At 44.6% G+C, this 13730-nt stretch overlaps 2 protein-coding genes and 1 pseudogene across 2 annotated transcripts; all 3 read right to left on the reverse strand.

Annotated features, from left to right (window-relative positions):
* Nucleotides 1-4455, reverse strand: part of LOC136503940 (uncharacterized) — a 30886-nt pseudogene extending 26431 nt beyond the window's left edge.
* A 1715-nt stretch (nt 4456-6170) lies between these two features.
* On the reverse strand, nt 6171-8244 carry LOC136502694 (uncharacterized). Its single transcript, XM_066497934.1, has 4 exons — nt 7872-8244; nt 7589-7765; nt 6715-6953; nt 6171-6629 (listed from the first exon to the last, which is right to left on the reverse strand). The coding sequence occupies exons 1-4, from the start codon at nt 8163-8165 to the stop codon at nt 6368-6370; spliced, it is 972 nt and encodes a 323-aa protein (XP_066354031.1). The 5' UTR covers nt 8166-8244; the 3' UTR covers nt 6171-6367.
* Nucleotides 8245-9078: 834 nt separating this feature from the next.
* LOC136502695 (ubiquitin-conjugating enzyme 15) lies at nt 9079-13663 on the reverse strand. The gene is made up of 6 exons (XM_066497935.1): nt 13509-13663; nt 13289-13392; nt 12917-13019; nt 12675-12738; nt 9545-9633; nt 9079-9453 (listed from the first exon to the last, which is right to left on the reverse strand). The coding sequence occupies exons 1-6, from the start codon at nt 13536-13538 to the stop codon at nt 9358-9360; spliced, it is 486 nt and encodes a 161-aa protein (XP_066354032.1). The 5' UTR covers nt 13539-13663; the 3' UTR covers nt 9079-9357.
* Between the last annotated feature and the right edge of the window lie 67 nt (nt 13664-13730).

Consider the following 13730-nt stretch of genomic DNA (forward strand, 5'->3'; position numbering starts at 1 on the left):
TATGTGAATGAAAAGGCTTGAGTTAAGTCAGTTCAGGACTATTTTTTTAGTTTGCTAATTTTCTGATTAAATTGGAACAAATGGAAAGATTTAATTGGAAAATAAAGTATAAGTGAATGTTTTAGTCGTCGTGACTAAGTTTTCGTTATAGTAAATAGTATATATTTTTTCCATCATTATGATAAGAGTTGCAATAAGTAACATGCATGTCTAATTTGACCAACGTTGAATTAAGCATGCATGTTTGTATATAGATTTATCCCGCATGGGGAGAAGTTTGGCATAGTACTTATGCTAGTCAATCATGCATGGCGGAAGAAGTTTTGTGATGACTCATATGTTTTTATATCCCGCATAGCAAGAGAAGTTTGAGTAGCTCTTATGCCATCCTAGTATTGACCATGGCACAATAGAAATGCACCGTCATGGTCAATACTAACCAAAAGATAAGAAAAAGATGCAAGCGTGACTTGCAAAAGTATTGCTAATAAAAGACCTTGTTGAGTTCTTGAAGTGGAATGAGGAAAGTGTACTCCTATACGGATCAAGAAATAACTTTATTTGCATGACATAATCATGTGAATGAAGTAAGATATAAGTGTCTCCTCGTTCACAGGTTTTTTGAATAGTTCTCAAAATTATGGTAGTAAAGCTCATGCCATATTTCGAGGGGAAGAATTGTGAGATCAATTAAGAGTAAGAGCAAAGATATAATTAAGAAAGATAAAATAAAGATGTTGATGAATGTGACCGTCGATCATAGTAACGATACCCCTAAGCAGAGAAATAGCTAAATTCCTGGACCTTTTACAGTTCTGATAGGAAGATAGCGTAGTCAGCCAAAATTCATAATGGACGAGCCTTAAAGATGTTAAGGTGGTTCTTAAAGCGCCATATGAGGTTTTAACATATTAAACTCAAACAAGAAATTTGAAGATACACTATCTTTATAGAAGATGGGATGATCTGGGGGAGTATGGTATGTAGAGACCTATGACTTGAAGAGAAGCAGGACTGCGTACTCACTTCAGTGATTCAAAAACAATGAATTTCTCAATACCTATTGATGTTGTATGACTTATACAACACTTGTTGTTAGCTCTTCAAAAAAGATAAATAATGTAAAAAAAGGATCTTGTAATACAGAAGCCTGTAGAATCAATTGTCTCTTGGCAATGAAGAGCAACAACAGCCCCATATGAAAGTGCCAGTAGCTGAGGCCCCAGAAGGTCTCAAAGAATTAGAAAATTAGTTTTTTCTGATGACTATGAAGTCTATGTTAATGAAGAAATTTAAATAGGGGGGATCCCACCTCATTTGAAAAAGCCATGAGAAGCGTTTACTCGTCTAAATGGTAAGAAGCTATGGAAGCTGAAATAAATTTGATGAATAGCAATGATATTTGGAACTTAGAAGAAATTCCCAATAGAGCCAAAACAGTAGGTTGTAAATGGATCTATAAAATAAAACGTGACTCCAAAGAGAATGTGGAAAGATATAAAGCACGACTTATAGTAAAAGGCTTTACGCAAAGAGAATGAATAGATTACAATGAGAGTTTTCTCTCTAGTCTCATACAAGGATTCTTTTAGAATCACAATGGTATTAGTGGCACATTATGATTTAGAGTTACATCAGATGAATGTGAAGACGGCATTCCTCAACGGGGATTTATATAAAAACGTTTATATGGCATAACCCAAAGGTTTTGTCGTGGAAGCAAAAGAACATATGGGATGCCACCTGTAGAAATCCATTTATGGGTTAAAATAAGTCTCTAGACAGTAGTATTTGAAGTTGATGAAACAATAAGAAAGTTTGGGTTTAAAGAAAATGAGAAGGACAATAGCATTTATGTGAAGTTCAAGAATGAAAAATTCATTTTCTACATCCTGTGTTTAGATGACATCCTACTCACTAGTAGTGATGTTAATCTGCCATTGAAGAAGAAGTTTTTGTCCTCAAGTTTGAATATGAATGATCTTGGTAAAACGTCATTGGTTCTAGGAATTGAAATTCACCGAGATAGAAGAAAAATGGTATTAGGACTATCGCAAAGGCATACTTAGAAAAAATTCTAAAGAAATAAAATATGCATGCGAATAAACCTACGCCTGCTCCTAAAGTCAAGGGTAATAGATTTGGTAACCTTCAGTGTTCCAGGAACCAATATGAGATCGATCAAATGAACATGGTTCCATATGCTTCAACTGTTGGAAGCTTAATGAGTGTACAAGTAAGAACTTATCCTAACATAGCTCACGTATCCAGGATGTTTTGGTAGAATTCCAGTCCAGATATAGATTACTGGAATGGAGTTAAGAATGTCTTGTAATTTTATAAAGTATTATAGGTCTCATGCTGAGTAAGAAAGAACAAGTACTCTCAAATAGTTGTGGGTACAAATGTTAAACCTTGGCGAGATGTGTAGTGAAATCCACAGTAGTTGCTAACACTCGCAGTTAGAGTATTATTGTGAAAAAGCTCCAAAGAAACGGTTGTGGTATCATCAATGACGCATACCATAGTATAGCTTGGTATGAGGCTTCAGGTACACGCAAAAGTGGTTAAGGAAATTTTGTACCCGGAATTAACAATGGTAGACAACAGAAATAACCATTTAAAGCAAATCACTCCTATGACAACAGGTCAAGTGTGCTGCCAAACACATTGACATTAAGTTACATGTTGTAAAGGAGAAAATCCAGAATCATTTTAAAAGCATTGAGCATATAAGTACTGAGTAAGTACTTGCGGATCCCCTTACCAAAGGCTTACCACCCAGTGCGTTCAGAGAACACACAATCGACATGGGTTTATGGAAAAACCTATAATTTCTGGATACTAAGGACCTAGTTGAGAATCTATTTTAAAATAGAGATGTGTATTGTAGCTATTTGTCTAACAGTACTAACTGTTATGACGAGGCATGCTCTATGCACTAATCTGTGATGGAATGGGAAAAAGGACAAAGCGAACTAAGTTTTAAGTCATAAGGTGAGATCAAAGGGGAGAATGTTAGATTGATCTCCACCCGGCTCAGTCCAACGACTGAGTCGGATCCTGACTCGGGCCCTGATCGGGGCCCCTCAGCCGTTCTCCTGGCTAGTGGACCCTCGTCGCACAGCGCTATGAATAGGAGGTGGAGGCTGGGGCTCGAGATACGAGGTTCACCGCAGCTGCCAGCGCCCCACCGACGTTCTAACCCTAGTCCGATCGAGAGGGCGCGCTGTGAGCGATGGGAAGCGCCACCGCTTTCGCCGCCGCCACTGGATCGCGCCTCCACTGCACATCTACCTTTACTTCGACACTTGAGGCCACGTCGCTGCGGCGCCATGGCCGCAACTGCGCTTTGGGAGGTACATCGACAAGTTCTTTGTCTAAGTTAAGTTTCACCCGCTAGATCTATACCTAGAGGTCCTATAAATCCTATCAAGTTTTACAAAATAGCTTCAACTTAGTTTATACCATTGCTTTTCTTGAGGAAAGTTTGTAGGCATTGTATCCCACTTAGCACTAACAGCTAATTCGTGAAATAACAAGACAAGGTGTCAAGGTCATGATGCAAACATCAACATTAACAGCTAATTCTGCCGGCAATTCACTTGAACTAACGCATTTATTACAAGAAGTTCCAGTTATAACTAACAAGCTAAGCCAATGCCGCTCCAATCTTCATTTGCTCCAAAATATATGTGGTTTGCTTGAACTAATGTACAAGAATCCCATTCCCCGTAATCCTGTGACTAGGATATACACTATAATAATAAGATGAAAGGCTAGCGGATGCAAAAATGAAAAGGATTAAATAACGGAGCCAGCGTAACTGCGTAAGAAATCTCCACCTGGAACTGATTGATGTAAAAGCCACCGCCGAGCGCGGCAAATGAGTCCGTCATCGGGCGAGGACCGCGGGGGAAGTAGGGAATCCCCAGGACAACGGCGGCGCGCACCCGGTCCGGCCGGAACAGGCAGAGGTGCCACGCCACCTGCGCGCCCCAGTCGTGCCCAACCACGAACACCTACAGATCCATCATCCATCCGTGGGAGATTGCGGCGCGCACAGCCCAAGAGGAAGAGGTTCAGTCACTCACGATCATGAGGTGAGAAAAGGTAAGATGACGGCCGGGAAAAAAAAGGCGGCACCTTTGTGAGTTGGAGGTGGTCAAGGAGCGCGACCAAGTCGCCGACGATGTGGAGGATGGAGTAAGCGGCGGGGTCGGTGGGCACGGACGAGTCGCCGTAACCACGGACACGGAGGTCGGAGGCCAGAGCGCGGAAGCCGCGGGCGGCTAGCGCGGCCATCTGGTGGTGCCAGGAGAGCCAGAGCTCCGGGAAGCCGCGGATGAGGAGGACCGCCGGCCCGTCGGCGGTGCCGCGCTCGGCGACGTGGAGCGAAATGCCGTTGACATCCGCGGTCCAGTGCCGCACCTCGGCGGCGGCTTCGGCCTCCATGCTTTGCTGCTCTGCTTGACGCGCTAGCTGCTCAATGAGTCCTGGCTCGTCCTGGATCACGGTGACTTGCATAAATACAAATTATCTAAACCTCCTGGCTCGGACATATTTAACTTTTTACTATTATACCGGATCTGCTTACGTGGCCGTGCCACAAGCCATAACGAGTCATCAGCTACATGCAAAAGGATCATCGTGTCCTTCTTCTTTTTCTTTTGCTTAGATCACTGATTAAATGATGGACGGCTCAGGACAGCCTGCACGTATACTTGTATTTTTAAGACATTTCTTCTTTAAATTTCATAGGAAAAATAGTGTATATGACGTCATCATGACGTCATGGCTCAAGAGCAGACCATGACGTAGGGTTCAGGTCCGGCCTTCGGCACGCTCGTACGAGCCACGACTTGGCCACGGACGACGACCGCAGCTGGAACCTGGGGCATCGGCGGATCGGCACGGACGCTTGACGAGACGCAGCCCTAGAGAGGCTGCACCAGCGCAGGGCCATCGTGGAGCGAGAGCGCGGCCGAGCCGAGTCCCAGCTGTCAAGGGCAACTAGCATGGCCCAGCAGCTGGAGCGGCAGATAGAGCAGGCCAACCCCACGGCGAGGTCTTCTCACAGAGTCACAGGTCGGAACTCCAAAGAGCACGTGCCCAGCGGCAGCGGTAGCAGCAGGAGGAAGATGCCGGGACTGGTGGTGGACGCCGAGGCACCCGGCGCTAACCAGCCTCAGGATCAGAGCAACACAATGCTCGTCGAGGTGATGCGGGAGCTGAACCGCGTCAAGAGGGAGCTCCGGGAGCTGCAGCGCGAGGTGAAGGCTGCGAGGGAGGCCAAGGCCAAGGCCGAGGTCGACGGGGACGCCGACGCCGGTTCGCGTCCCCTCGACAGCGCGGAGCGAGAGGCCGGCGAGGGAAACGAGGAGAGTGGCATAGCAGAGCTCGCCGTGGTCGGCGTGCTGCGGAGAGACAGGAGGCTCGGAGCTAGCGACCCTGACGAGAGGTTCGCCACCGCCTGCAGCTCCGACGTGGGACTCCAGTCCGCGAACACGGCGGTGGTGCCATCGACGGAGGACACGGACCACGCCGTGAACGCTGAGTCCGCACTAAGGTCGTCGCGGACGCCGTCCCGCGACTGGTGTGGATGCTGGAGGCCAAGCCCGCGCCCGAGCACGGCGCTGCAGCGCTCCTCACTGCGTCGAGCGGGTGCCCAAAGGCGTTCCGCAAGGACGAGCGCGGCGTGGTGAACGCGGTGGCGGTTCCCTGCGTCGATGCTGCTCGCTGTGGTGTAGTCCAGGCGGTGCCAGAAGCAAATGGTGGCCGCCGGCGCGTGTGGGTTCCCGCAGAGCGTCACCTCGCCCAAGCGCCGTCCGAGGCCGCCAACGGAAACCACGCAGCGATGAGCTCCCTGCCCAGCGCGGTGGAGAAGAAAGACGCCGGAGGCAAGGGCGGTCATTTGACATGGGTCCACTGACACATTAGGAGCTGGCGTGCCACGCGAGCAAACGTGGCAAATACATATCGAATTTCTCTCCGTGCTGTTAAATCCGTATTGTCGTTCCTAAGAATGCTATCTCAGGAGGCGCCGTCCACTATAATAGTAAAAAGTTAAATATCCTCCTGGCGCGTCTTGGATCACATGTTCCATACCCATACGTGCACGCGTTGATTACACCTTCTGCCTACAAGCCTGCAATGGCTACCAGAAGCAACACAACCACGCAAGCTTTCAGCACCAAGTGTTTTTGTCACATGCTCTTTTTATTCATATTCATACAAGCAAGCCAGCAAATGGCTAGCTGACTAGCTCACATGTATTCGGCTCTTCAAGACTTTTTCAGTTCAGAAAGAAATGGAGGCCCATCGTACACCTTTTTTTTTGTGTCAGGCTCAACTGAGCAACAAAACATCAAGATGATGGCTCCTGGCTAGTAAACTTGACGAGGTAGGAAATTATCTCCGAATTCACCCTCTCGGCCTGCTCTTGCTGGAGAAAATGGTGACCTTCAATGATAGTGACTTCAAGATCTGGAACAATGGACTTGAATGTCCCGCTCTTGATGTAGTTCTCAATCCCAAAGGACTGGACACCGATGTCCTTATCACCAGCTATGAACTTCACAGGCACTGTAATCTTGGCTTCGTTCCAGGGTGCAAGAAGTCTCCAATTCCTGCAGTTACCACACCTTAATCACATATAGTGTAATAAGGCAATAATTAATAAGACAAAAATAGGAAACAAGGTAAGGAAATTACGTCTCCGCCATGCGGTAGTAGTTGAGGGGTCCAGTGAACCCAGACTTCTGAAACTTTTCAGCATACTGGCCCAGATCTTCCTCACTGATCCAAGGAAGTGGTGATGGAGATGCCTCGAGAAAGTCTATGATCTCCACTCCAGGAGGAGCACTGAGATCATCTATTTGAATGGAATAGAACTTTTTTAGGACAATCGCAACATCATAACGAGCAAATGCGCTTTCAGCTCTTCCAGGCTCCTGCAAATATGAATCTTGAATTTTCAAACAGAGCACCAGAAGCCAGACTGTAGTTGAAAGGTTTGAAGCTACTGGTGCAGACTGCAGACCAACTTGGTGTTTGAAAAAATTACTATTGAAATATCTGGACCTATTTTATTTCCTAAATAAGAAGGTGAGCTGCTGCTTCAATTTTGAGAATATAAGGTAAAACAAAGATTCAAACTGAAAATGCTAACTGAAATTTTGCAATGCCCCCAATGGCTGAGCTTAGAGAAAAGCTCTCAACCATATGCAGGTCTGATACATAGCACAATCATATCTAAGCAAACACACATGCGCACGTGATCTTACGAGGGTTTGTTAAAATGTTCTGCAAAAGAAGTTTGAAGGCATCACACATCAAATATAATCATACGATCAATCAAATCACCGCACTTTGCTAAAAATCATCTTACAAATCTCTACAGTTACTGTTCAACTGGCATGGGGTAAACTGCTACTCAAATCTTCAGCTGCTTCAAATTGTATGTATTTTCTATGAACTAATGTATTAGAACAATTCGGTTCTGCGCAATCCAGCAACGACAAAAAGATTACTCCAATTTATTGATGGATGCAAAAATTGCTAATGCTAGTACAAAATTAGGCAGCACCTGGAACTGATTTATGTAAAAGCCATCGCCAAACGCCGCGAAGGCCTCCGTGATCGGGCGAGCGTGACGAGCGAAGTACGGTACCCCCAGAACGACGGCGGCGCGCACCCGGTCCGGCCGGAACAGGCAGAGGTGCCACGCCACCTGCGCGCCCCAGTCGTGCCCCACCACGAACACCTGCATCCATCCAGGGCAGATGGCGGCGCGCACAGCTCAAGAGGTTCAGTCACTCACGATGGTGAGGTGAGAAACAAGAGCACGGCAGGGAAAAAAAAAGCGGCACCTTTGTGAGTTGGAGGTGGTCAAGGAGCGCGATGACGTCGCCGACGATGTGGAAGATGGAGTAGGCGGCGGGGTCGGACGGCGCGGAGGAGTCGCCGTAGCCGCGGAGGTCGGGGGCCAGGGAGCGGAACCCGCGGGCTGCGAGCGCGGCCATCTGGTGGCGCCACGAGAGCCAGAGCTCCGGGAAGCCGTGGAGGAGGAGCACCGCCGGCCCATCCTCGGGGCCCCGCTCAGCGACGTGGATCGAGACGCCGTTGACGTCCGCGTTCCAGTGCCGCACCTCGCCCGCGTCCATGCTCTGCTGCTTGCTGGACTCGCCGGTCGCCGGTCGCCTCTTTGTTTCCTCTGGTTGCTATGTCAGTCAGTCACATGTGCACACTGTCCACGTTTCATTGTTAAGAAATGGCCTAAGGTCTAAATCCTTTACCAAGCAAATAATATATAAGTTTTTAGGTTATTATGTGAAATTCGTTCTTCTGCACCACGTGATACCATGTCATCCATACAAGTCCGCTATGCATTTGCAAGATGGAGCTTTCTTGTTGGACAAGGTGCGCGTAGACTTTTGGGGGCGTTCGGCTGATATAGTTCCAGCTCAGCTTATTCTCTCTCACTTATTCTCTCTCACAGAATACTATTTAATCATCCGAAACCATTAAAAAAAACACTGTTCACCGGACATCCGACCGAGCTCATATGGAACTGTTGGCGCTAGCAAACAGTCTGAAGACTGACTTCAATCTCCACAGAACTGTAGCCCTATTTTTCCTCTAGAAGCAATCTATGAATGAATTAGAATAATTTCATTTACGCGTTGAAAAAACGAGCAGGCCTCAACGACGGCCGCCGCCAGCCATGAATTCTGCAACCAAAACTTCCATTGGCAGCATTCTACATGACCCGCAGCCGATGAATTCTGCAAACAAAACTCCCAGCCAGCCATGAATTCTGCTACCAAAACTTACATTGGCAGCATTCTACATGGGAGATCTTGAGAATAGGACACCATTGCAGCTCACTCAGCGTCAGGTTACCTATTTCACTCTGATTTCAGCACGTCCATAAGCAGAGAAAGAAAACTGGAATACCAAATCCATGAGCACACAGATAACGGTGACTGAGTTAGAACTATCACCGTAGCAGCATCGCAGCACTACAACGAACAAATAGGAAAATCCACAAGGACTGCAGACTGATACAAAGGCACATTGAGCAAAGCAAATCATAGTTAAACCTGCATATTCCTTTTGAGCTCGTTTCTGTGATTCAGGCAGGGTACATTCTTGCTTATTCTATATTATATCATTGATGGTGATAATATATATTCTCAGGCTCGACACATGTGTGCAACTCATTTACATACCACCACAAGGTAAGCTTCGCAAATCCAATAGAGGGGTGCTTGTAAATAGGCCTAAATCATCTCATCTCCCCTTGAAGAGATATATCACGGTAAGGAAGGCTGACAGGCGATGCCACGGAGCCCATTACACCGTGTCGTCATGGAACCACCATCTGGTCTCCTTCGGAGACCTCCCGTTGCGGCAGTTCCTAACATAGCGGTCATTGTCCGCTGGGCGTTGCTGCAACCAATACATTGTAGCTAGTTAGAGTCTGACTGTGGAGTGAGGGCACCGAAGTTTTAATAGATCAAGTAGTGTGACTAAGTGTCACCTTTGCTGGAGAACTAGACAACATAGACAGGATACTGATACAGACAGAGCTCACGGTCATCGCTGGTGACCATGAGTCATACAAAATATCTGCAGAAAAGAGTAGCAGCAGGAAGTTGTCAATCACAGACCATACAGTAAACTGTAGTTCATGGCCATCAAGGCTCCACCAACACTGTTTTCTCCTTTTTATTCAATATCTCAGAAAACTCATGGAACAAGGGGACAAAGGATTCATGGAAACAGAATAGAGTAAATTCTCAAAATGCAAATGTAGAGGGTCTAAATACTTCCATTTAGGCTTAGCTACAAGGGAATTATAGGCCATGGCCATCAGGGCTCCAAGGTCATTATTTTCATCACATTCACAATCTGAGAAAATTCTAACTAGCGTTGACAAGGACTTCTGAAAACAAGACCAACAGGGTTAATTCCCAAAACATGAATGCAAATATCTAATAATTGGTGCCGCTGTATGAACCAAAATCTACCAGGGGTCGACAAAGAACTGAAAACAAGACCAACAGGGTAATTACTAAAAATGCGAATGCAAATATCTAATAGTTGGTGCCACTGCATGAACCACTTTCAGCTACATGAATTTCAGATCCATTGGCCACATCAACATAAAATTGGTCTCTGGCAGACTAGATTCATCAATATCATAAATCATGAGATATATGGCAACCAATATATTTAAATCCTGGTGAAACATTATTTTGATGTCTGATGCTCAATATTATCTTAATCAAGTCCCCTCCATAAGTTGTATGTTCATAAAAAACTACTCCCTCTGATCAGAAATATAAGTTCATAGTTTTAGGTTTGTCCTAAGTCAATTTCTTCTAGCTTTAACAATTAATAATAACTAAAAATGTAAAAACAACATAAGGTTAATGCTACTAGATATATCATGAAAATTAATTTCATAACATATATTTTCCTATTTAAAATAAATAATTTTTACAGCAATTAATGGTCAAAGTTTCACCTTGTATGCCTTGCCTATGTCCTAAAGTACTTATATTTGTGATCAGAGGGAGTATTTAAGTTTCTCACCTAGTCACTTCACTTCAGACAGGATACTAGATTACTAGGTACAGCTTTAACAAACAACTGAACTGGAGCTTTACAGCATTTTGCAAAGTTGCCTACGTTATCAGCAGAGCAGGTAACTAAGGAAAACTGTACAAGAGATCACTTGCAATCACTGCATGAGAGGCACAGATTCCATTCACATCTAGGTATTGGGGTTTAGAGGTGTTATAGAGAGAGATGGCTCCAATGACAAAGCTCATAATTCTCAATTTCTACAATAGCAATGCTACCACATGACTTACATGCATGGCAAGGGAACTACTAATAAGTATGAAAGGTGGAGAAAGTACATGGCTTCATCGCATACTATTGTATTGTGGCGGCAATTAGGGCACGAGAGGGAAAACAGTTATCTAAAGCCATTATGGAGGAGAACTGATATTCAAGATTGTAATTACAATTACCAACAGCTATAGTTAAGATTTAGTAGCTACAATCTTTTTTTTGAAGAATCTGGTAGTAGCTACAATCTTTTTTTGAAGAATCTGGTAGTAGGTACAATCTGTATAAGAAATGAGACAGTAGATGACACATTTAGCACAGAAACAAATGAATGAGAATCGCCTACCAACAAATAAACAAGTCCATCAATGAGCCACTCCTCTATCTGATCTCACATGCAGCCTAGTCACTTTGCATGTGATGGTTTGAAATAGTATATGCAATTATGCATATAAGATATCTTGTTCCCTTTGACTTGCTATTATTTGAAATAATATATATTTAGAGCAAGAAGCCAAGGACACAACCCATGTGGATACATTATAGTTAAATGTGAAGAATAATGCCAAAAACAACCTTTTCACAAAGCTACTTGACAGGTTTTATATGAACAATTGTTGATTTATTCCCCAATGTACTCATCTGCTTTCATAGAATGTAAGTAATGATGAAACCCGAAGAACAAGCATTCAAGCCGTAGAATAGTTAGAAGCAAATTAAAGAAGTGTTCTGCCATTAATTGTCAAACTATATCTTCACATTAACATGTTAGTCTATCACCAACTTTCCAATAGATTAATTTGCTGAAGACATCTGCAATTGCCAACCAACCTAACATGCTTCCCTGCCTAACACATTATTCCCTGCTATATTCTTCCTATATCGGTACGATAAGATAGGCATTCATATCCAGGCTCATAACTCATAGACATAACTGGATGCTCAAATGATTTTTTTTTAAAAAGGTACCGACAATTCTAACTTTACTTTTTCTTCATGTTTAGAACTCTTCACCGCCATCAAGGAATATGACAAAAAAACATTTGGCGGAAAATAAAAAGGCTGTTTTTATTATGCACACTTGCATAGTACTATAGCACTGTCCAGCAGATAGGATGGAATATCCTCTCCAATAAATAACCAAGAAAAGGGAATAAAAAAGGAGGTTTAGCAATGAGTTTCCTATAATACACAATTGTCACAACTCACAAATCTAACAAACAACAATGCGTGAAGTCATAAACAGGAGTAGCATCAAGACAGCTCAAGTAATCAATTTTAGAGGCAAGAAAGATCACAAGGTCGTTAAAGAAGAAAAGAAGTTATAACATGATGCAAGGATAAATACAAAACAAGACTTTAAGCCACTATTGTGCTAATGACTAGCTGGTACAGATGCATTGGCGGTACCCTTTAATATGAGCAAGATAAAGGGACAACCAGAAAAGCCACCAGCATCCAGGCATTAAGATAACTTTAGAAGGCCAAATACAAAACTCCTGCACATAGCAATTTCACACGCATATGGCAATCCAATCAAGACCCTCTAGTAACAAAAGGGAATGTGTGTTGGGGCATCTCAGTCATGAACCTATTATATAGCACTATAAAAGCACAATTGGTTAAGTTGGCAACTTTCTTCTAACAAATAGAATCTTAGCACCTAACTGACAGCTAGACAGAACATTATTAGGTCAGGCAAAGAACATTCCCATTGGGCTGCAGCCATGAAGATAATGAAAAGCATCATTAAACATGGAGTCACACCCAAATGTTCTCCATCAGACAAGATGCCTAGGGAGCAGTTTTACCTAAGCAGATGTGCCCGTTGCTGTAAATGTGTGGATGCATTGGCGCTGGATTGAGAAAAATGACCTGGAAGCAAAAGATGAGAATATTTATGTATCATCCAATCAAATGAAATGGAATGAACAGGGGGAATGAGAAGACATATACTATGTATCATCCAATCAAATGAAATGGAAGGAACAGTGGGAATGAGAAGACATATACTAATTGACTAAAGGTGTGATCTTTGTCGAGAAAACCAGACCTGAGGTGCCTCCATAGGGTAATGCTCAGGAAAGTCAACCTGCAACTGGTAGGTCTCGCCGGCGTAAAGAGTGCCCGCGGCTCCGGTGACCTCAATTACCCACCTGTTCAGTTATCCAGAGAGAATTATCCTATCAGTCGGGTAGTCCAAATCCACCACAGAGAACGACTGAGATCAAAGAAAAGCCCTAGATATCAAGAGCAAATATCAACAACAGGAGAGGGTTCTTGAACGGTTGAACCCATCCATCTAGAAGACGAAGGCGAAAGAAAAAAAAATCCCCTACATAAATAAAATATACGGAAAAAAAAGAGGCAAACACAACAAGTGAGGAATTGCAGGGAGGGATGGATGCGGTGAGAAAGGCGGCACCTTTGGAGGTTATCGGAGACCTTGTGCTTGAATCCGGCGGGGGGGTTGAGCTGCCACTCGGCGAGCTCCTTCTGCAGCCGATTGCAAGCGATCTTGCTCAGCGCCTGCACAGGCGAAAAGGGATCGATCGAATTGTTAGCCGAATCGAGACGGAAAACCCGCCGCCGGGGCGCTCCACGGGCGGCGAATCCGGTGGATTGGGGGGAGGAGAGCCCGGTACCTTTCGGGAAGGAGAGGAGGAGCTAGTCATGTTGCGGGCTGGGTTCTTCGGGAAGGGAATCGAATTCTGGAGGAAGACGGGAGGCGGAGACGAAGGCCAGGGGAGGGGGAGGGAGAGAAACCGCAGCGCAGTCCGCTATTCACCCTTTTTTTTTATTTCGGTTTCAGACTTGGATGCTTCCGGTTTTTTTCCTTTTCTTTATTATCCTCTTTTTTTCCCCTA

This window comes from Miscanthus floridulus, chromosome 14 (genome assembly GCF_019320115.1).
Source record: "Miscanthus floridulus cultivar M001 chromosome 14, ASM1932011v1, whole genome shotgun sequence".
NCBI classification, from domain to species: Eukaryota; Viridiplantae; Streptophyta; class Magnoliopsida; order Poales; family Poaceae; genus Miscanthus; species Miscanthus floridulus.

Coding starts and splice junctions, on each gene's coding strand:
- LOC136502694 (XM_066497934.1), bottom strand. CDS start 8,165: ATGGACGCGGGCGAGGTGCGGCACTGGAACGCGGACGTCAACGGCGTC. Junction 6,954..7,588: donor TTTACATAAATCAGTTCCAG/GTGCTGCCTAAT, acceptor TCATATTTGCAG/GAGCCTGGAAGAGCTGAAAG. Junction 6,630..6,714: donor TACTACCGCATGGCGGAGAC/GTAATTTCCTTA, acceptor TGGTAACTGCAG/GAATTGGAGACTTCTTGCAC.
- LOC136502695 (XM_066497935.1), bottom strand. CDS start 13,538: ATGACTAGCTCCTCCTCTCCTTCCCGAAAG. Junction 13,393..13,508: donor CCTCCTCTCCTTCCCGAAAG/GTACCGGGCTCT, acceptor TCGCCTGTGCAG/GCGCTGAGCAAGATCGCTTG. Junction 9,454..9,544: donor TGTCTAGTTCTCCAGCAAAG/GTGACACTTAGT, acceptor TATTGGTTGCAG/CAACGCCCAGCGGACAATGA.